General features: G+C 35.7%; 1 protein-coding gene across 2 annotated transcripts in view; it reads left to right on the top strand.

Moving 5' to 3' along the window:
- The window catches only part of LOC141432045 (gremlin-2-like), a 32864-nt gene extending 16389 nt beyond the window's left edge, over nt 1-16475 (top strand). The window contains exons 1-2 of one of the 2 annotated variants that reach the window (XM_074093412.1): nt 14391-14523; nt 14649-16475. In XM_074093412.1, the coding sequence (XP_073949513.1) occupies nt 14509-14523; nt 14649-15320 (687 nt within the window). In that variant the 5' untranslated portion in view covers nt 14391-14508 and the 3' untranslated portion in view covers nt 15321-16475. Of the gene's footprint in view, nt 1-14390; nt 14524-14648 lie in introns of those variants that run through there. The other variant, XM_074093413.1, reaches the window with a different exon arrangement.
- The last annotated feature ends 7081 nt before the right edge of the window (nt 16476-23556 follow it).

Raw genomic sequence — 23556 nt, 5'->3', positions numbered from 1 at the left:
CATCAGGTAGACGACCTATAGGTTGACTTCTGATGGCTAGTGCTGAGGCACCTAATTGTTATTATTTTTAAGACGAAATTAGACTATATAATGAGTCATAACGACACAAGCCTTAACAGAGGTCACTGTCCATAGTTTTTTGCCCTCAAGATGTCACGTCGTTGGCAGTCAACAATACACAATTAATAAATACGTCATGATCCTAAATATGCGAGGTAGTAAGTGCCGTGTTTGCGTCATCACTTGTTTACTTGGATAGTAATTGCTCTATAGTAATTATTAAATTTCAAATACGACAATGTTTTCTTATTTGATTTATTGTAGGTACAACCTAGGTATTATTCCAACCTAGTATTCGACAAATGTGTCTGCTTCAGACGAATTTTGGCATGTTGCCTTGCCTATGCCCGACGTCTTTCGTGGGTGACTTCACCGATGTGAGAGCACTATATTCAACCACAGGCCTAACAACAGAAGTTTGTCGTGGTTTGTGTTATCCAGTGGTGGTGTAGTGTGTAGTGCTTTAGCACGTGACACAGAATGCCGAGGACCTGGGTTCGATACCCAGCACTGGTCTTATTTTTCTGGTTTTCCTATGCATCTATATTTCAGTTTGTATTTTCGATATGGGTTTTACGGGATGACCGTAAAAGTAACAAAAAATTTGGAATTGAAATAAAAAATACAAAAAGATTCCAAAAAACCAATGTTAAGTTTGTAAAAGTTGATACAGAATCGCCTTGATGTGTTTGCTGTCTCTCGTCAGCAAGCATCTTAAAGTGGGTCCATCGCAATATTTGCGACCCTCAAATACACGTTTGCGTCAATCAGCGCGTTTTCTGCTGGCTTTTCCAAGCTATGGTGGGTACCTTTACTAATTATAAAGTACCTACAAAGTAACAGGTAAGAATTATACAATAAAAATTGCATTAAAAAATCATCAAAATCTTTCTCACTATGTATTAATATAACAATCTCAATCTCTTTAGAGTCTTCCCAGAATCGATTGAAACTATTCCATACAATGTAGGTGTAATCCATCTTTAGTCTCCTGTTGGAAACTAGCCATGATATATAACTAGCTGTATAACTAGACTGAATTTAAAAATAAAGAATGTTCATAAATTTTTAACTCGACGCAAGATTTTTTCCCCGATTCGAAAAAGATAACATTTTAGGTTACAATGTTGCCACTAATAAATAATTCAGTGCAAAAAATAGCAAGTGTTCCTGCATGCGTAGTTTCGTAGCTGTACACTAAATCACCAGCCCTTAATAGGTAAGCATGTTATCGTCACCGCGGTTTCTCTATATCGGGCTTTATCGTCAACGTGAATATCATGTTAAAGCATGAAATAAAGTATATTTGACCATATCAGTCGCCCAAAAAAAAGTATTTCCAACTCAGTAGGTATCAGTAGCCCTAAAGCTATTTGTTTCTTAAGATACCTCATGCTTAAATGTAGCTTAAAGTTTAGTAAATTATAAAAAAGCCTCTTGTTCTATTTCGGCTCTACTTATTAACTATGCCGTAACTATATAGTTACGGAAAGCAGATTTATATAAAAGTTTTCGATAATCATCATAATCTCGGTTTTATAGAGTCCCACTGCAGGGAACAAGCCTCCTCCTGGAATGAGAGATGATGAGATGATTTCGTCATAGTTGTGTACGTTTCGTCACGATGTTTTTTCATGGTGTAATTTCGCACACCATTTCCAAAAACTCAGAGATATGCCTAGGCTCGAACCAATGACCATCTGCTAGAGAGGCCATAGGTCAACCTAATAGGCTCCCAAGACTACTACGGCTACTAGTCGATTGTCGATAAAAAAATATTTTTTTTAACAATAAAGTAAAACCGACTCCAAAAAAATAAAAAAATAACAAACAATGGAACCGACTACACAATCTTTGAAAATATTTTACTAGCACTAGGTACCTACTAGCTTGAAGTCGGTGCCTCAGCACAAGCCAGCAGGAATGGAACAATAGTCGTCTACCTCACCTACATACTATGGGTTTCAACCCATCCTGCTGAGAAATTCGTGTCTGTGCCGTTGACCAACAGTGTTGTAGCGGTATAGCACGCGGTACGGAATACCGAGGACCTGGGTTCGATTCCCAGTGTTGGTCTTATTTTTCTGGTTTTTCTGTGCATCTATTTTTCAGTTTGTATTTTCAATTTAGGTTTTACGGGATGACCGTAAAAGTAAAAATTTGGAATTGAAATAAAAAATACAAAAAGATTAAAAAAAAAACAATCTTACGTATCGTGATTCGTAGCCGAAGTACATCTTATAACGATTCCATTAAGCCCAAACACGGCTTAGTTACGTTGTTTTATAACAGAGTTCCGTTGCCTGCCTTCCGCCTTCAGCATTAGATCAGTTCGAAAGAATCATTAATTTAATGCTCCTTCCTTAATAAAGATCGTTTATAGACGAGCGAGCATTACTTAGCTTTGACTAGTTCCATTGGTCAACTACGGTTTACTTCATCAGGTACAGTTAACCAAATGATACTTTCCGAATGTAAATTATCTTAATGCTAAAAATGCCAAAATCGCCATAGGTGTGCCAATAAAAATTGAGGTTTGCCCTCGATTTCCCTAGGATCCCATGGTTAGATCTTGACTTGGTGACAATGGGACCACCTCAGAATAGAAACTCCTCCTTTTTTGAAGTCGGTTAAAAAACAAAAGTTTTGCTGACCGTACCTTTTGATGACTCCGCGGGTAGCATTCTCGTCCAAACTACATTACAGATACATACCAAATTTCAAAACAGCCCAGACTAGATGTAAGCGAAATTAGACTTGCAAAAATTGAAGATAACTTACATAAATAGGTAGATAGATATCTACTTACATACGAACATAACAAATTGTAAACTTGTATTAAAACTAGTTACTTTTCTTCTGGGAAAACTGTAGGGAATTGTTTGCATAACACAATGCAAAATTCGACGGAACATCTGATCCAAGCTCTGCTTTATTACTTGTATTCATGTTTCACTTAATTCACCTCCGTCGTTCACGTGACAAATTATAATTTATAGTGCATCTCTTTCATTTGCACGAGCATTCGGCGAATACAGTGACGCTCAGTGGCGCCATAAAGAATGCTTTAAGCAACTAATTAATTTGATTAGCTGAGATGTAATTGATTTTATAAAAAGATGTTTACTAACCAGCTATAAAACTAGATGGAAACCTATAATTATGCAACATCTGACAAGTGCTCATGTAACATCAAACTTGTTCAGTGTTTGTACTGGTTAGTTCTAGCAATCTTAATGAGAAATACAGCTTTTCTAGTAAAAAAGTAATAAGTAATAGAAGTTTATTATAGCTTTCCATTTTAAGAAGAAGCATACTACATTTATTTGGTGGGAATGTTTATTGGCCAAAGTGACGGTAATTTTTTAAAGTTATCGTAAGATAGAACAAAATATCATTTTAACCTAAGTATAAATAGTTTAACAAGTAAATCAGTTTAATTGAATTTGCATAGGTCCCTTCTACAACTTACACTAAATACGCATTTAATATTAAATATATTAAGTCCAATAGCAAATGTACCTTTCAGAAATAAGCCGTTGGGAATATCGATACAAAATAATAAATTGTTAAAGACGTTAATCCTTTACCGTTGCCTATTGTAAAAAAGAGTTATAGCTAAGAGCTTGAACTTGCGCGGTGTCGCTGAACATAAAAAAATAGAGTCTATAGGATTAGTGTGTCCGACTGAACTTTCGGTTTCGGTGTTAAATTAGAGTTTCCGCAGTCTGCCAAATCTAGGACTGAAAACAAAACCGATTCTGTGGGCTTTCGTCCGGCATTCGGAAGCAAACGGCGTCATATAATGTATCCGAAACTGATTTTCCACGGTACGTTGTTTCTTTACATTAAATAAAATATTTTTTAACTTTTATAGAGCTACCAAATCAATTTACTGAATAATCGTTTCTATGAACAGTTACGAAAAGTAAATCGGGCGCAAGTTACATAATTATCTCAATATATACTAGATTCGTCCTCGACTTAGTTTCGGAACACAAAGCGTTTCTGATAAAATCAATGGTCTTTTCACTCACACTTCCTACAAAGTCATACTACAGCAAAACCGTCACACGAGTACGAAACACGCAAACAACTAAGTTTTTCCCATGCCCCATGAAGCCCGTCATAATTAATGTCAGAGGAGAAAGTGGTCCTTGTCGCCGTCTTCTGTTATAAATGCTTTAAGGCTAGGCACATCAATTAACAATTTATACAAGGTCCGTTCGGGTCGCTACCACCGTTTTACTCATTAATTTTGCCGCGAAGCACTTGTACTTCCACTGTTGTTTCAGCGCGTAGAGCAAGACAGTCAGAAATATGGAAGTTTAAGAGGCAATGGGCGGGGCGCACCGCTCGAAGAAGAAATAACCGTTGGGAGAGAAAGGTCCTCGGGTGGCGAGCACGAACCAGAAGGCGAAGCATTAGCAGGCTTCCCAGTAGGTGGACTGACGATATCGTGAAAGTTGCGGGCAGCCGGTGGATACAAGCGGAGAGTTGCTGTACATTGTGGCGTTCTAAGAGGGAGGCGTTTGTTTAGCAGTGGACGTGTTCCGGCAGATGATGATCATGAAAACTAACGCTGGTGTTGCTCAGAGTTCCAAATAGTTCCAATAAGCTAAAAACAAGTTAATAACGTTTTCATAAGGCATCAATGCATAACGCGATTCTGAACAGGATCAAACGTTTTATTCTGTCAGCCGCTTCACATCCGTTTCTAATCGTTCCTCACAAAAAAAGTGTTAATCCTTTAACAATATTCGACTCGATACGTGTGGGGACGATCCATGCAAAAGGTCTTAGGGTTCCTCTAGAGTAATAAAAAAAATGTTGTGAACCTTACAACATACTCAAATGTCTATAAATTTCTTGTAATCTGCTAAGTAGGTAGCAAAAGTCAAATTATTATTCCAAAGTAATAATACCTGTAAGGTAAAAATTGTAGGTAGGTAAGGTTTCTATTTCTCGTTATAGGGGAAAAAACAGATACAGACACAAACACAATTATTAGCAGGAGTAAATTAAAATAGTGCGAGTGCGACAATAGTGTGAGGTTGGTGAACATATCGTGGCTACTGCATTTGTGAAACTGACTACACAATAAGAATTTAAAGTTATTAATACAAAAAGGAAAAACGCGAAGAAGATTGAGAGCACTCAAAAGATGCTGGTTTACTGATTTTTACATGTATTTTACTGTCACAATGATTTTTTAAAATCAATTAGCAGTTGGACGATCAAGATTTGCTAGACGTTTGCAAAATTATTGTTTTCCTAAAGGTTATGACCCTAATCGTTAGAGCTTTTTTCGAGATCTCAAAACATACGAATATATGTGAACCATGAATATTTCAAAGAAACAAGCAAGCAAGCATGTTTAAGTAACAAATATCCAAACTTACTTACACATTACCTAGATTACTAGAACGTTATATGTATAACTTGAATTTATTTGGTGTTGACTTAAAATATACATACATCACGGAACCCGAATTTTTACACGTGTTTTTATTTTATAATGTGTACATGCGAATAACAAAGTGTTTTCATGTCAGGAGGTGTTAGAGCCCCCGGTTTGATTTATAAGTCTCGTATTGTACCTGGCGTTTGGACTTCTTTACCTTTTTCTGTCATTTTTTGCTCGATGGTGGCTGCAATGCGCCGGCGCCGCTAAAGCGGCACTATTCTGATATGGAATACCTACTTGTATGTATATGTATACATTTTTAGTTTTTCAACGGTGTTACATACATATTAATTGTTTGTTGGTAGGAAAGGGAATATAGGTACATAAAGTTTGATAGTCATAGCCATAGCTTTAAATCGCAAACTGGGTAAAAAAAAAACTTGAATTTAAGTGTGAACGCGTAGCGTCCGTCATGTTCAGGACACACTGCAGTGTGTGTAAGTTAAAGATAAAAACACCAGTTAAGTGCGATTTGGACTCGCGCACCGATGGTTCCGCACATGTAGGCATATACTCATATCCAGTGTTAGCAGAGCCCCTTTCCCAAGAAAAACGTACGTACTGTGGGGTCATTTGATGATACTTGAGTCCTAAAAAAATTAAGACTTTTCAGTTTTTCTTATTGGATGTGCTATAACAGCTACGTTAATACCAAATTTCAAGTTTTCTGGACAACCTAACTACCCTAAAGGTTTAGCGGTCAGGGCAATTCGTATGGAAACATTTTTTAATGTATGTTTTGATTGCGTTGAAATAAGTTTGATTCTTTCACTGCTTAATGGGGTAGCAGACCTGAGTGTTTTATATTAATTTCAGCTAGACACCTCCACGCGTTCCTGAGCGTACGGGTTCCATTTTTTCCTTTTGGGGCATGGAATCCCAAAAACGAGTGACACTGCATTGGGTAGGTAGGTATAACACGAATCTATGTACTATTAACATCTCAGCAACTTTTTCCCATTAGATTACCTACCTACATGTTAAATTACATCATATAGTAGGTATGTAAGTGTAGTGGCACTTGCACAGTTAATGTACCTTGCAATTCTCGACTTTTTTACAAGCTTTTATTTAACTTCACCTTGTATTTGTTTGTTTGCTTCCAACCTTGCAAGCTTTTTGATTCACGATCTGAATCGGACCTGAAGTTTGGTTTAAATATTGGATAACTATGCAAGTACAGTTAACATAAAGTAAAGTCAGCAAAAAGCTTGTATTAAATTGTCATTTTTTTTAACAAATCTTATTAAGCATACATGTATACATAGTTCTACAGATGGAGCCGGGTATTACCAGTTTAGTGTTTTTTAAATTGTTTTTAATTTATATTAAGTTAAATTTGTACTTTGTAAAGTACGCGATGACTAATAAGAGGTTAAATAAAATGTGTTAAAAATAAATATAATTATGTACATAGATAATAGCGGGCTAGTAACATTTCAATGACACATAAATCTATTCCCAAAATATATCGATCACGCATTTTCAAAAGCTCTTTACGAAACACAATAACATCCTTCTTAATTATTGACAATAGGTAAGCACACAATAATTCATTGTTGGCTACGAAATAGACGGCATAGAAATGTTTAACGCGCTCAGAATAGCGATCGAAACGATTGGGCACGATAGGTCAGAGAGCAGGGCTGCGAAATCAATTCTAAAACATAATCTATAGGAGCTTTAAGGTGCTTTGTGAGAAAAAATCGTCTTCATATCTTCACAAAATTAAAAAAAGCTACGTGTATTTAATTTTTCATTTCTGTTTTATCCAATTTAGTTTACGTATGAGTATTTTTCAAAGCAGGTAGCGATTTTGTTCGAATCTGTTAAGTTTTTATCACTGTAATGACTCGCATTTCTTTCTCTCTGCTGAGAGATGAGGCGTAACTAGTTACTTATTTATATAGCAAATTTCTACAAAACCGGTAGTCTTTTTTGAGATCTCTAAGCATATACGCGTGCATACGATGTTTAAGTAAAAATGTTGCTCGTTTGATAGTATAAAGTGGACTCTCTCATTCCCACTCCCCGGCTAAAGCTAGCGCAGTGTATAGGTTTACAAAAGGCGCGGCGCCTGAGCGTCGCCTGCGTTTCGAGCGTAATGCGGGCATTCGTCAAACCATGATAAAATGCAATTGTACGATAATAGTAAAATGCGTTCATTTTTTTGCCACGCAATTGTAAATCTACTTTATACATCCAAAAGAAAAATCTGACTGACTGACTGACTGATATATGAACGCAACGGTCCAACTTATCGTGATTGCAAGCTTTTATGTAAGCGAGCACTAAGGTAGGATTTTTGGGGGAATTTCACCCCTAAAGGAGACAAACTAACAGATGAAGTGTTGTATTTAAAATTGAAACCGCTAATAAAGCTATGTCATTGTAAATAAGAAATTATGGTATCAATCATAAATCAACCCCTAAAGGGGTGAAATATGAATGGAATATCTTTTGAATATCAACCCCAAAAGGGATGAAATAATGGCTAGAATGTTGGCGCAGTTTCGGAGATAAGTAAGAGGGGATCAATTTTAATTTATTTCTGGGCGGACAAAGTCGCGGACAAAAGCTAATATCTTTTATAAAATATTCTAAGCACGTGCCTGATCAACCATTTCTTGCGAAACTTGAAAAGAGTAATTAATTGCTAGTTTTTGTACCATTTACCTTCTATGTGGCACGTTATAGAAATCAATTATAGGAATAGAGCCTTTGTTCAGTATTCACGGAATAATTTGTGTTCACTCAGTATATTCTATTTGAGTTTTTGCCAAACAATCGTTGAAGAATCTTGTTGCAGTTATCCTGTAATTATCGATTAGCTAATAATGTATAGTCAACTAAGAAATTCCTTTATCCCAATAAGGTTCAACCTCAGTAGTAAAGCTATCGCGACATCAAACGCTATTTTGACTTACAATCAATATACAATAATTCAGTCAATGAGCCTTAAATATTATTTTTCTTCTGATTTGGGATCTGCCTTAAAATGACAAAGAATTTAATTGGTTGATTATATAATAAGAATTTGATTTTTTCAACTGTCATGCGCTTTTTTATGATAGTAGTAAATTAAAATTTTCAATTGCATTAACGAACCTCTGTCCACTGGCCTCTGAACTAATAATAATCCCAATCGGCACGTAAAAAATACGTAAGGGGTATTTTATATCCTACGAACGAGTATATACCATTCCAGTGGCATAACGACAACTTTAAAAAATAACGGGGTCCCTATACGATACGTATTTTTTTTTCGGCCTTTTTTCTCGGTCTTAGTAGGTAATTGTGTGGTGGTACGGCACCCCTCGTGTGCGTTTCCAAGTCACACTTGGTCAGTTTCTTTAATATATTAAGCATGAAATTAATATTAATTTGAGACAGGACTATAAAAAGTTAATGTGCCTCAGGGAACGTGTCAAGCGGGGCATCCGAATGATTGTACCATTCTGAGAAGGGCGGCATTCTTAACCGAATACCTCGGACTTAGGCGCTATTTGTGATATTATACTCAGATTAGGCAAGGTATATAGGGTGTGTTTATAAAATGTTGTTAACTTTTGTTAGTATATGTTATGTTGACGATACGTTATTTTTATTCGTTCGAAATCCGTTATTTATAATAAGTTTGTGACATGGACATTTATGGTGGGATCACTGTGGAATGCTGTCATATGTGAAATTGGTAATCCCTGGTAAAATATTGACCAAATAAAGTCCTTAATAGTACATACCTATACGAAGAAGCCTGTTCTTGACAAAGTTGTTGTATTTCAGGTCATATTGGTTTGTACTTCATGATTCAGATGATTCAGATTTTTGTACATATGTAATATAATATTTTTTTTCTTTGTTACTTACATCTATTGTGGTTATATAATGTCTGCAGTAATAACATCCCACAGACTTTGATTGCTTCGCCCATTGATGGCGTTGTCATCGAAATACTTATTTTATCACATTATTTTTCACCAAACAAAAGCAACGCAGGCCATAAATTGTATGATAGTGAAGTTTATAGCTACAAATAAGTCTGCTTTAAAAATATATGATAATGGAGTTTTATGAGTACAAAACAATATACTTAAAAAATGTATGACAAAAAAAGGAGTATAAGAGATTTTAGTTCTTTTTTATTTATTTCTGTTAATTATTGTGCATATTTTATTTGTTTGTTTATAAATAAATTGGCTGACTGACGTGACCTATTCTACAGAGATATTTATGACAACTGCCATTATGGTTTGAAATGGGTCGGAGTTATGATCGGTAGTAATAGTGACTAAGTATGAATAGTGAGTATTATGACAGAAAATTGTGACAAACATTTCCGGAGTTCCAATAATCGGGGTTGAAAAATTATAGCAACTTTGGCGCACCCAAATATACCTATGTAAGTACCTGTTTTCTGTATTGCTTACTAAGTATGTGGTGATCAATTAAAAGTCATTGTATTAAGTATTATTGTTTCGAATGTTTAAAGCTTAAATTATAACAATGCTTCGATATTTACGTGATTATTGTAGAGTAGAATTTGCCCGCGATTTCTTTGGCCAAGAATTCGTTTATTTTTAGGGATAAAACTATCAGGGTCTCAATCTATCTCCATACCAAATTTCATCCCGATAAATAGGTTCAGCGGCTTATTTATGATAACAGACAGACAGAGTTAATTTCGTATTTATAATATGTACCAGTATTAGTACGGATTGAAAATAATAACGACAAGAGGGACTAGTATGAACCATTTATAAATTAGCATATTTTATCAAAATTATAGCTTTGGGGGAGGCCTATGTCCAGCAGTGGACGACTTTCGGCTGACATGATGATGATGGATGATGATAGCTTTCCAACTTCAATTTGGAAAGGCATTTTACTTAATACGTCGAGGGGTAGTAAAAATACAACACCCGTAGATAATGGGTATATTTATGTCCGCTATGCAGACGGCATGTCTCTAAGGGCTTTTTTTACAAACAAAGCAAACCTTCTGAATGAACGGGCCATGAATGAAATTCTTACGCTAAGCGGTTCGGTTGTAAAAAAACCATCGATTTAGGGCCGCTTCCTCTCTATTCAGGCCCGGGCTTGCGCTAAGGAATTTAAGGTGGTTTGACATTATTTCCAACTCTGTTGTAACGGGAGTAAGTTACTATAAAATCCTTTTATTTTCGAGCCATATAATACTTTTTACACAGTTTAAACTTTTTAGGGTTCCGTACCCAAAGGTACTATTACTGAGACTGCTGTCTATCGGTCTGTCTGTCTGTCCGTCCGTCTGTCACCGGGCTCTCTCTTGACTCGTAGATAATAGTTAGATACAACATAGGTAGAATTTTATTGATACTTTTTGAAATTTTGTATCACTGTAATTATCTGAATAAAATTGAACTATATTGTATTGCATGGAATTCTTTAAAATAAAAAATGACTGAATACTAAATACTGCCTATTTCTTCGTAGGTATTTTTTACCTGAATGAGCAATTTTAGTTCCTCTTAAAAAATATCGTGGGACAATTTACGCCTACTGACACGCCCTAAACTGAACAAATCTCCTACAGTGGGTGCTAGATAACTGATAAACATACTTAGTCAAGTATATTCTTCTTCTTCTTCACAAATTATGCGATTTATATACTAACATATTTATAATCATTTATTCAAATGATCCTACTAATATTAAGCCGTTGAACCGATTTAGATGAAATTCGGTAGGTATACAGTCCTGGGGAAGGACATAGGATAGTTTTATCCCGGGAAACTGCATATTTCCCGCGGGATAGCGATAAAAGAATTCTACGCGGACGGAGTCGCGGGTAACGGCTAGTACTGAATAAACGACTAAAATTTGTTCAATATGTTTGGGTGTCAGTCGTTTACATCGATTAGAGAAATTCCAAATTAAATAACTAAATGACCTTTCTATTTACGTTAACAGAAGTGACAGGAAGGTAATTTAAGTATGTAATTATTAATATATAAATTAATTTGAAGTCATTTGACGTGTTTTTTTATATATAAGGATTACATTTTTAATATAAGCTTTTTTTCTGACTGTACTTTTTGTTGACTGCACTTGCATTGTCACCCAAACTACATAACTTACCAAATTTCAAGTCGATGCTATTAACCGTTGAAGAGTCCCGTCCTGCGGAGATGATCCTGGCTGGACTACCAGGATGTCACTACTAGATTATTGTATTGTCACACGATTTACATAAGTATTCCAAATTTCAAGTCAATCTGACTACTGGAAGTTGTTCAAATTTAACTTGTAAGATTTGATCACAGACAGACAGACAGACAACGGGACAGGTGAGCTTGTAAAAAGGTAAGTATATATTTTATAGTTAAGAACAAAAGTGAATATTCAAATGTATTTGTTTTTTCTGCCAACCATACCCTTTGCTACGAAAAGTGCACGTTGATAACAATCACTAATTACATCCCATCAAAATATAAATGTGAAATGAGAGCCAAGTTCAATATTATGATGATATATGCCTTGATTGTTTACTTAAACGACAAAAGAAGTGGGATCTAAATGGGTGCCAAGTACCAAGGTGCCAAGTTCAATGGTCAGTCCTGAAATTTATTTATAATAATATGAAATATTTTATAACAATTTAAAATATATTAGCATTTCGTCAGTTATAACTTAGGATACTATATTGAAGCCTAAGGTCTGACTTGGCTAGTTCTCATATACGAATTATTATTAAGTACCTACTAAAACAGCCATGGAAGAGCCCTATGTTCGATGGCTAGTTTCTACCACCAAGCCAAATTTAATTTAATATAATAAAATAATATAAGAACTTACAGATTTAAAACTTGCGAAGGCTATAATATAATTTGTATATGAAAACTAGCCAAATCCAACCGTAGGCTTTAATATATTATCTAAGTGTAGAAGTGTTCAGATATTTTTGATCAAATTTTTGCTCACAAGTTTATGAGCTCGACTGTACCGTACCATATAATTTTGATTTTAAAGACAAATTATTTAACATTATGATGGCAATTTTAACGATATTTTGTTAAAAATATAATTGAATCGCGCACCCACACTGCGCCCGCGCAGTTTCTGAGAAGGCTCCGGTTGCACGTCTCTATGGGCATTGTGGGAAGCAATGGGCGGAAACGTATTGATCAATAGGGCTAGCATGCTCTCCGCGACTAGCATAGAGCCTCTATTTCAGATGTTGAGTGATGTGAAAATATATTTCCTGACCGCTACAAAACTGTGAACTTGCGCAGGTTGGGGACGTCCCTACAAAAGTAAAAGTGATAATTTTTTAATCACCCCCTTAAGTTGATTTGAGTTGAGTTGACAGCGATTTTCAAACTCCCGATTTACCTCTCCAATTAACTGATATGGTCGGCCGGCCCGTACCCATCTACAGAAATATAATAGATCGCATTTGCCAAGTATTTTTTGTTCAATACATTTTTGGGTTTGTAGATTCTTGTCTCATACACACGTACATACGAACTTCTACATCTACATATAATGTAAGTCGGAAGTGGGATAATAAGTTTTAGTAAAAATATGCTCGAGTTTATAGTTTACTAGCTGTTGCCCGTGGCTTCGTCCCCATTCTCGTTTTCTTTGATTTAGTTTAACACAAACCTGGTGCTGACAATAACGAACACAAAAAATAATTATCCAATTTGGTGCCGTCATTCAGAAGTTATGCGTGTACATACATTTCGTCGATTATTTTTTATTTATATAGACTAGCTGTGCCTGTGTGTGTGCTTTTGAGTGCCTAGCAGCTTACAAAAGATACATGCCATCAAAATGTTCACTTCTTATTCATATTTAGTTACCGAATAAAATAACTATGATGGTGGACTTATCCGGATTTATATAGATTAATAGTGCGTTTACGAGGGCTCGGTCGCACATGCTAGCCGTGTCCGCATCTGCACCGGCGCCTGCGACGCGCCTCCGCCGCGCATCACTGGCTTTGCTTGGCGCCGCCGAGGTGAGAAAATCTCTCCGCCTTCGCCCGGACAAAGATTACGAAATTAAAAAGCGTCAAAAGATGCCTACGCGTTACGTCCTCATTAATGTACTTAGAACTGCGCCGGACCTATTGATTGATTTCGGTGGAGCGAGTATGTTTTTTGACGCACGATTTGTTGTAGATCTCCCTACCCTAGGGATCAGAGGGCTTAGTCCTAAATTCGAAAATTGAAGTTCGTGTCGTACCGCCCCTCTCACTCTCATATTAAATAGTATAAGCGTCAGAGGGACGGAACGACACGAACTTCGATTTTCGAATTTAGTAGTAGCCCCGCAGCGTAAGAAGAAATATTATAATAAAAGCGGGATTTTTATAAAAGTTCATTAACCCCTTCAATAACAACATTAGAAATAAGGTCTCACGAACTTTTATAGAACCCGCATACTTAGTAAGTTAACTTAATTTTTAGTGTAGGTACCCTTCTTGTGTAATATTTATTATATTCCTACCTAATTGTTGGCAATAAATGTATTTTCTTTCTTTCTTTCAAAGATAACAAATTCATAGAAAGTAATTTAGACCGTTAGAATTCTATTTATCTTTGTCGCCTTTGAAGAAAAGATCTTAATTTATTAGCCAGGTAAACAATTGAGTTACATGGAAGGTATTTAAAGGAATTTTGTTCTGCGAATATCATAATGTCGCATTGTTTAAATATGAACGACTTATCTTGTTTGTCAATGACAGGATTAAGACGTAATTCGCAAAGGCGTAATCCGAACCACATGCCGGCAGACGGGTGGTGGGTCTGCGAAAGCGTTCTGTAGTAACGGTTCTTTGGCGGTGTGTGTGAGTCATCTCGTCCATTGAGCGGCTGCGGCGGCGACGGCGGTCCATTGAGCGCCTCATTACCGCTCCGCCGGCCGGCCCAGCGCACACGCATCTCGCGCCGCTCGCTCGCCGCCGCCACCCGCCGACACCGAACCAACCTACGATGTTTGCTCCGAACGTGAGTCTCGCCTACGACTTCCTCTCCATCAGAACCTATTCTAAAACTAATGCAGCCTTACGTCAATGACCTCGTTCGAAACAGCACGGCACACTCGAATTTATTGAGAAATATTTTTGTTACAGATGGAGAACTTGTCGAAATCTCATATTTGGCTCGCCGCAGCGGCGCTCCTGGCAGCCTGCGGGGGGTGCTCCGGTGCCGGCGTCGGTGGCCGGAGGCCGTTCACGCCCACCGACTCCATCCTTGACATCATCGACACCGAGCAAGTGGAGCGCATCCTGGCAGCGCGCCGCCGCGCCGACCAGGCCGCCGCTGCCGCCGCGCCGCCCTACGCGCACAACGAGCTCGGCGACGGCAATCCCGACACCATGATAGTATCAGTGCCAGACCAGGAAGAGAGCACGGAGCTACCGACCGGTGTCGATTATCGAAAAATACTCAAGTCTTCTAAAAACGCGCTCTTAGTTACGAAAAAAGAATATCTTAAACAGGATTGGTGTAAAACCGAGCCCCTGGTGCAGAAAATTCGGGAGCCGGGATGTTTGCCGGCAACGGTTCTCAACAACTTTTGTTACGGACAGTGCAACTCGTTCTACATCCCGAAAGGACCGCGACGCCGCGACGGCAGCGACGAGCGCCCCGCGCCGGCTTTCAAGTCGTGCTCGTTCTGCAAACCTAAGAAGTTCACCTGGATCACAGTGACGCTGAGATGTCCGGGTCAGAGCCCGCCGTACAAGCGCAAGCGGCTGCAAAAAATTAAACAGTGCAAGTGTTTACCGGTAGGAGTGAACTGACGCTGAGCCCGGTGTGGACCCTCCACTGCCGAGGCGGTGCAACCGTCGGACAGGCGCCCGCGCCGGCGCCGCGCGCAAGCCACGACCCGGATCACGATCCGAGGGAGGCGACAGCTCTCAAGAGATTCTAAACATTTGTTATCCATTCTTTTGATAAGTATTACTCGTGCATTTCAAATAACTCGAAGCGAACTGGTTAATTAAGTAGATTCGTATCGCGTGCTCTCATACGTCAATAGACATGACGTCATGAGACGCTACTATATTGAACAAGTAGTTGTGTAGTTTGCTAAATAGCGGCTTCGATTGCAAGCCGTCAAGCAAGAGCTTTAAATTATCCGTAGCAAGAACGACTTGATGGCAGCGTAGTGTAGCGACCTTGCATTCAAGTGATGTTCCAAACATATCTTCGAGGCAAGATACGCATTTGGAACACTCGTATCTCTACAGTTATAAGTTTTCTTAATAATTCTCAAAGTACAGAATAATTAGGAATTGTCAAGTGTGATATTAGTCATAGCATTTAGGTACGTTTTACCCGACTGCCCGAAGGAGGGTTATTAACCAGTACACTGCGTTCAATACGTACAATCTGTCTGCGTAGTTTTATTTATTTATGAAATTAGAGTTAAGTAGATACTAATATTGTTGCAAAAACAAAATACGCTTATCATAGATACGTAATGTTAAAAGTGGTTTCTTCATTTGTTTTAAAGTTCAATAAGACACTTTGATCTCTGCTCTAAAAAATAATAATAGTATGTACCTGTCACAAGTGCTAAAAAATGTAACAGTTAAAGTTGATTGCTATTGCTCTGTTTTAAACAATGTCTAAAATTAGTAAAAAAATAGACTACATAATTATTAAAGTGTGGTCTAATTAGTTTTGTATATTAATATGAGTAGATATGAGGCGTGAACGATCTTGCCAATCTTGACTTCGCAAATTCTTAACGCTTTCGGTGGTTCGTCAAAATGGTATTAGAGGCAGACACCAATATTTTAAGAAATTTAATGGTTGTAGGTAATGAAAGTTTTTAAAGAAAAACTACTTAGTGAGTATTTAATCATTGTATCAGCTTAAAAATCATTGCCATGCCTAAGCGGCACGCATCGATAACGTGAGAAACATAAGAAACCTAATTTGTTTGGAAATAAAAATGGTGTTCACATATTTTTGTTTCAATTTATTATTTTACTAGCCTTTACCCGCGGCATCGCTCGTGTAAACTATTTAATCTGTCAGTTGAATTGAAAACAAAAAAAACTACAATGTGGACTTCCTTTACTTTCTATGACGAACGGAGGTCTGTGCAGAATTCGTGTTCCTTGATTTAATGGTTAAGATTTCGGAATTTTACGTGGATCAAATTGGAATATCGGTATAAAAATTAGTCTATGTGTTGTTCCAGAGGTTGAGCGTAAAAATGTTACCGCCGCACTCACAAACTTCACATTGATTATATTAGTACCTGTCTACGATTAGTAAGATAGGATGATCCAGTATTAGGTCTCGGCACTTCATTGCACGATAGATTATAAAAAAGGTAAAGTAAAAATAACCTCTCATTGGTTATATTATATTATGCGCATGTCATACCAAATTTGGAATTGAAATAAAAAATACAAAAAAAGACTCCAAAAAACTAATCACATTCTTATGTAGTTGCTATTGTCTCCGGTATGATAAATTAAAATATCTCAAAAATTGTGCACAATAATTGAGGGCAATCACCTAGTCCTTTTATGGGAAACGGCATTCAATTTATCTACCGAAAATCATCTACTTACTTGCCCTAAGTTGCAGTTGTGATGCCAGTGTGGTAAGGAAGTGGATCATCTAGGCCGCCACGGTTTGTCATGTGCAAGAAGTGCTGGCCGCTTATATCGTCATAGTGCGTAAGCGTTTATAAAATTAGTAGGAATTGATAATAAAAAACACCAGTTACACCAATAGTAATACGATTTATTTCACTGGAATAAGTATAGAACATCAATTTACTCGATTTACTCGTATTTTTCTGCAACCTCATTAACCATTCAATTGAACTTTCTGAATGTTTTGTCACTTAATTTGTGTCTACTGGTTTTACAAACTAAAACAAAATGCACTTTTAAAATTCTTCAATTTTTAGAAAATTTATTACTTTAATTTAAATTGCTAACGATAATTACGCGGAGAGAATCCGTTTGCTTTTTTTTATTTACGAACTATACTTTGCAAGATAGCTGTAGCAGCTATAACATGAGACTTTTACATAGTTATTAACGATATGATGTGATTAATTTTCAACAATTTTGAGTGTTACCTATTGATTTAATAATTCAATCAATTCCATTCCATTTTTACTTTGCCTGCATAATATCCATCCGTATGAAAACTTTTTCGGTACATTTTTACAAACATGTGGCATTAGTAGTAACCTATTCAGTTAAAGTGAAAGTATTTTGTCACTCCTTCAGAATATTTTGCCACTAGCAAAGAGTAGTAACCCATTTCACCATTTCATTTTTGTTTTCTCTCAAATCCGATAGTTACCTCGAGAAGTCCAACCTTAACTTTTACCTAAGCAATTGTTTACTACGTAGCTAGGTACATATTTGCCATATAAGACCCCACTTTGATTACTAGTATATTATAAGCTTCCTTAATTTATCCTTATGTCGACATATCAAGTATTATACTATCCATAATTCATTAAAACCTTAAATACAACAACGAGGGATGAAAGACATCAAATTTAAGAAAAGTACAGCTCTTATCATCTAAGGGCGTTTAGCAACTTAGTAAACACATATGATTCAGTAGGTTAAACATTGATTCTGTGAGTACATAATATTTAATTATACAAATTAATAAAGGTAATATGAGATAATGTTCTCGAAGCCGTAAGCCCACCTTTTATTCCGTTCGTTATCGTGCGAAACCTCTACAAAGTTATAATAGGGATTAATTAATTCTTAATAAATAAGGTTACATAAAATATATAGCGCAAACAAGCTTTGGCATTAAAATATAGGCAGAACAAACTCGCCAGAATAACTCATGTCATGCCATTAAATGATGGACCACAACGTTCAGGTCAGTCGTCCTATACTTGTAGGAAATATAAAGTTGCTCAGAGTACCACATTTGGCGGACGTAGTCAAAAATCTTGACAAGTGAGCATGTTCCCATTGTGAAATCCAAAGTTGAAAAAGTAAAAGTGAAACCTTCATCACTGGTGGCCACCAAGTTGTAGGCACTACTCAACTCCTTGGAGGTCTACACATCTCAACTCTTAAGCAGTATTCAGGTTACAAGTCCAAATATATTCGTGTTCAAACGTTGTCGCTTATCGAGTCATGCGACTAAATAAATTGGAATGTCCGCAGAACTTGGTGTTAAACATTGAAATAGCCACCTAGAGCTGTCAAGTTAGTCTGGCTGGTACATAACGTAAAATATGTACATAATTTTTGTTGTGAAAACTTAGTTCCTTAGCGAGTTTGTACCGTTTTAGTGTGATTTCGTAAATTATGATATTATATTATGACGGTTATTAAATGCACCTACTTGCTCTTACGAGTGTCACATGGTAGGCGGACTCTGACTATTCTTAGTAATAGGCAATAGCCACTGTGTGTCGCTACTTGCCAAAGGTCCTTTCTTTTTTCCCTTCTTACTGTACTGTACTCCACCCCACTTCTTGTTACAAACGATACGTCTTTTATCTTTTTCAAGCATTACAGCCAACAACCACCCACAGTGATAACTTTGGGTATTACCGACACAAATTTCATCTATAGGTACTATTTACAGATCTCCAGTTATTTAATTGCATAGTTTCTCGGCCAATCAGAGTATCCAGCATTGGAAATTACAGTGGATTTTCAATCGATTGTTCCAACTTTCATTTGTTGTGTTCATACTCGTATAGCTCTATAGACATATGACAGATCGTAGAGCCGATTAATAGGATATTTAATATTAAGGTTTCTTAGGTTATAGGTTATCTTATAAGAGACATACTTTCTTTCGTTCAACCCTCGCAAATAAAAATTGTCTTTGGTCTGCTGCGCATTGGTGTGCTTCAAATGTACAAGTTATTACTAATTACACTACAACTTACAGCTATCTTAATATTATTCTTGTGCTTCTAAAAATTTAACTGCTGATTGTATTGTCAGCTTTTTGTTAGGTCTATTGCATTTATTAAAACTTGTAACTTCAGTTGAAAACTAAAAATAGTAGACAGTAATGAGTATCTTCTAAGCTGAGTTTTACAGGATTGAAATATAAAATAAGAGTAAATGAATAAATCTCAATTTATTTCCTGAGACCGTATTTCTTTGGTCACATACATAATTTTGAAGATATAATTGCGAGCGAATTGTGAGCGATTGTTTCAGATCTAAATCCAGCTAACATAACAAAGGTTATACGTTTACCTAATACTTAATTACTTAATTTAAGAATAATCGCTTCTTTCACAGAAGAAAATATTGAAAGTAAATCAGTAAGAAGAATAGCCATAAGTTAAATATTCAGAAATAGGGCGTCAATATATCAAATTCACTCAAAGAAATTACTGTTACGATTTAACTTTTTTTTTACTTATTTTACGTTGTAATATTATCTACCATTTCACATCTTTTTGACTGTACGATTGTTATAATAATTTATATACAATAGTTATTATGCTATTCAAGCGCAAAAAATATGAATCGGCACTTAAAATTACTATTTTATGTACGTACTAATTTTTTTTTTTTACTTATTTCTCAGACCAGAACTTCAAATATGTATTGCATTCAATTATAATATAATTTATTCACTATTTATGATTTTACTGATCCGGGTGTAATAAATATTCTTTCGTCGATACTACCTATAAGTACCTACTACGTATTATAAATAATCTTCTATTTCCGTGTTAATTTTAACAGGTCTCTGAAAAATTTATGGATAATTTGGTATTAAGTACTATATCATGCATTTATTTGTTTAATGTACATGTACTTAACAATTTTAATGTTTTTTTTACAGAAATGTTTAAAACAATAATCTAATAATCAAGTTCTTGCAGAATATATATTTTGTAATAAATATGAGTACTTTAGGACAATTGCGTTGAGATTTTTTTTAACTTATTGAATTTTGTCAGCTATAGGTACTACGAGTACTAGGAACGTTTGTAGACCAGCATTATTTTATGTTTGCCATAAAGGTTCATCCTAACACACAGTAATATTTGCAAGGAGGTACGTCGGTTAGCTGCATTAATAGAAGTATTATTTTCTTTCATTGCAGAATACATATAAAAATAAGTGTTAACAGTATGTGTGTATTATCATTACCATGATATAAAAATCATGCAAAGTAAAGTTTAAAGTTGTTAAATCGAAGTATCAACGTTTTTAAGACTTGCAAATAAATAGATGCAGTGTAGATAATAACAAAAGCTCTTATTCCCACTGACGATATTTAACAGCGTACCGATACTAAACTGACGCTGCTTATGTTGAATCCCTAGCGGTCTGTGACAGACCACTACAGAAAGAAATTTTAATAAGTGCTCAAATTGTTTTTGCATTGTGTTTTTTAGCATTTTGAAATTCAGGTTGTTCTTTTATTTATTGTGACTAGATGGTTTGCTAAATAAATAATTTCATAGAGAAAAAAAACGACGCAAAATTCAAAAATTTAAAAATGTTCTAACGATACTGTTATTATATGTAAATGTCAAAATATGTGAACTGACTAAAAAATCTATCATGTAAAACTAAAAAAAAAATATAGAAAATCCGTAATAAAATTATTATATCAAGATCACTAGTAGGACATAATAAGTACCCAGCTAATTATTAAAGAGCATGATTTTTAAGTGATTATTTTGTTGTTGTTTTAAAATTTTAGTTCTGAATCTAGCACAGGTGAATATAAAATAGGCAATAAACGGCCTTGCTTTTTACTTACATAAATACCATAACCTACAACATGTTGTCGAAATGTCGTCCGTTAATTCTAATGTTTAATAATGTTTTGTGTTGTTGAGATACGACTAAGATAGGAACTAGGTGACTCTGATAATTTTTGATTTCTGTCTAGTCTTATGGATTCAGTTACACTTGGATGTCTTTAAATATATCATTTACGTCGATCCTGTATATTGGTTGTAATTTGGTTTCGCATACCACAACCACAGCTAGCAATGCATTTAAAATAAAAGAGTGATTTTGAAGTTTTAAAGTTTTGTTACTTATGTTGTTGTTAGGTAGATACCTAAGCGAATTTCTTTTAAAGATCTTTAGTATGTTTAGTTCGAATATTGTATGTCAAGTTTGACCCACTTTTTTTGCTAAGCCTGTATTAAAAAAGTAGAGTTTTAAGTTTGGTTAGGTTATTTCCTATTAAGAGTTTGGATGGCAGTCGTATCTCAATCAACTGATATCAACTTTTATAAAAAAATATATCCTTATTTTTACTAACTATATACAAACTACTTTTTTGACTAGATCCGACTCATTAGCGTCTTACAAAACTATTCGAAATACCTATGTACCTAAAATAATAGTGACTAAACCGCCTTCGGTTGCATAAATAAGTCTGTATTATTAATTATATTATTGAACAAAAAATAATGTATAATAGGTTTTTTTTACAAATCGTATTAAAGAAGATCAAGTTTAAAGAAATGACACGTCTTATGCTATGGTTGAGGTAACCTTTGTTTTCTTATTGGGTATGTTCTAGTCTTATTAGTAACTGATTATCGTGTGTATATTTGCAACGGTATTAGTTAAAAATATTCAAGTGAGAAATAAAATATAAAATCAAACCCAAAATATACTTAAATTTATTTTTAATAAACTAAATGAAAAAATACGTAATACGATTTATTTTATGGTTTATAAAGACTAAGGAAGACGTATTTTGGGGGACGTCTACAATTAAATACAAATTAAGCTACTGCTATTTATAATGGCATCGCAACAACTTCTTTTCGTTCCATTACATTATTATTATTACACACATCTTAAATACTTAAAGACTACGTTTATGACTTAATTTGATTATATCATAATTTTTTAAATTGCAAGCATCATGAAGGACTAATGAAATGACTAGAAAAATAATTTTACGATAACCATCATCAGGTTTTCATGACTAGATTAATAAGGAATTCTGGGAATAAGGGGAGAGTATCTTTTGACCTCAGAGCACTTTTTAGGGTTCCGTACCCAAAGGGTAAATACGGGAACCCTATTACTAAGACTTCGCTGTCTGTCCGTCCGTTCGTCTGTCACCAGGCTGTATCTCATGAACCGTGATAGTTAGACAGTTGAAATTTTCACTGATTTTGTGGCCGCTATAACAACAAATAATAAAAACAGAATAAAATATATACCTATTTAAGGGGGCTCCCATACAACAAACGTGTCTTTTTTGCCGTTTTTTGCTAATGTCTAATGAATGTTGTATAGATTATACGGAACCCTTCATGCGCGAGTCCGCTCGCACTTGGCTGTTTTTTTTGAAGCCCATAGAACACTTTAATTGGACATTCCTGATAATTATTGAATGACAAAATCCGAATTAATCGCTTTAGACGACATAAAATGATCTTTTTTTATTTTATTCGACTGGATGGCAAACGAGCAAGTGGGTCTCCTGATGGTAAGAGATCACCACCGCCCATAAACATCTACAACACCAAGGGTATTGCAGATGCGTTGCCAACCTAGAGGCATAAGATGGGATACCTCAAGTGCCAATAATTTCACCGGCTGTCTTAATCTCCACGAAGAAACACAACAGTGCAAGCACTGCTGCTTCACGTTTGCGATCGCATTCATCATATCTTTCTACCCTCATGCTACACTGTGACAGAAAGAAGTGGTGAAAACAAACGTAATTTCAAATGGGTTAGCCATAAGGCCTCTTGTTACATAAAATCTTCAACTAAGCTAAGTAGTTTAGTAAAATTAGCGAGATTTGCCCCCTGTTTCACCATCCATTAATTAAATTTATTCAACGGATAAATGTGATGCCGTCTCCGTCTATTCGAACAAAAAAAACAGAGACGGCATCACATTTATCCGTTGAATAAATTTAATCAATGGATGGTGAAAGAAACAGCCCCATAATGTTTGATAATAGCGACGATCGTCTTTTTAAGTGCTTGCTAAACTTCTCAGTAGTATTTTATTTATGTCCATTTAGGATGATAAATTTACCCAGTGACGTTGTGAA

Source organism: Choristoneura fumiferana, chromosome 10 (assembly GCF_025370935.1).
Source record: "Choristoneura fumiferana chromosome 10, NRCan_CFum_1, whole genome shotgun sequence".
Lineage (NCBI taxonomy): Eukaryota > Metazoa > Arthropoda > Insecta > Lepidoptera > Tortricidae > Choristoneura > Choristoneura fumiferana.
This window is presented reverse-complemented; position numbering and strand designations above follow the sequence as displayed.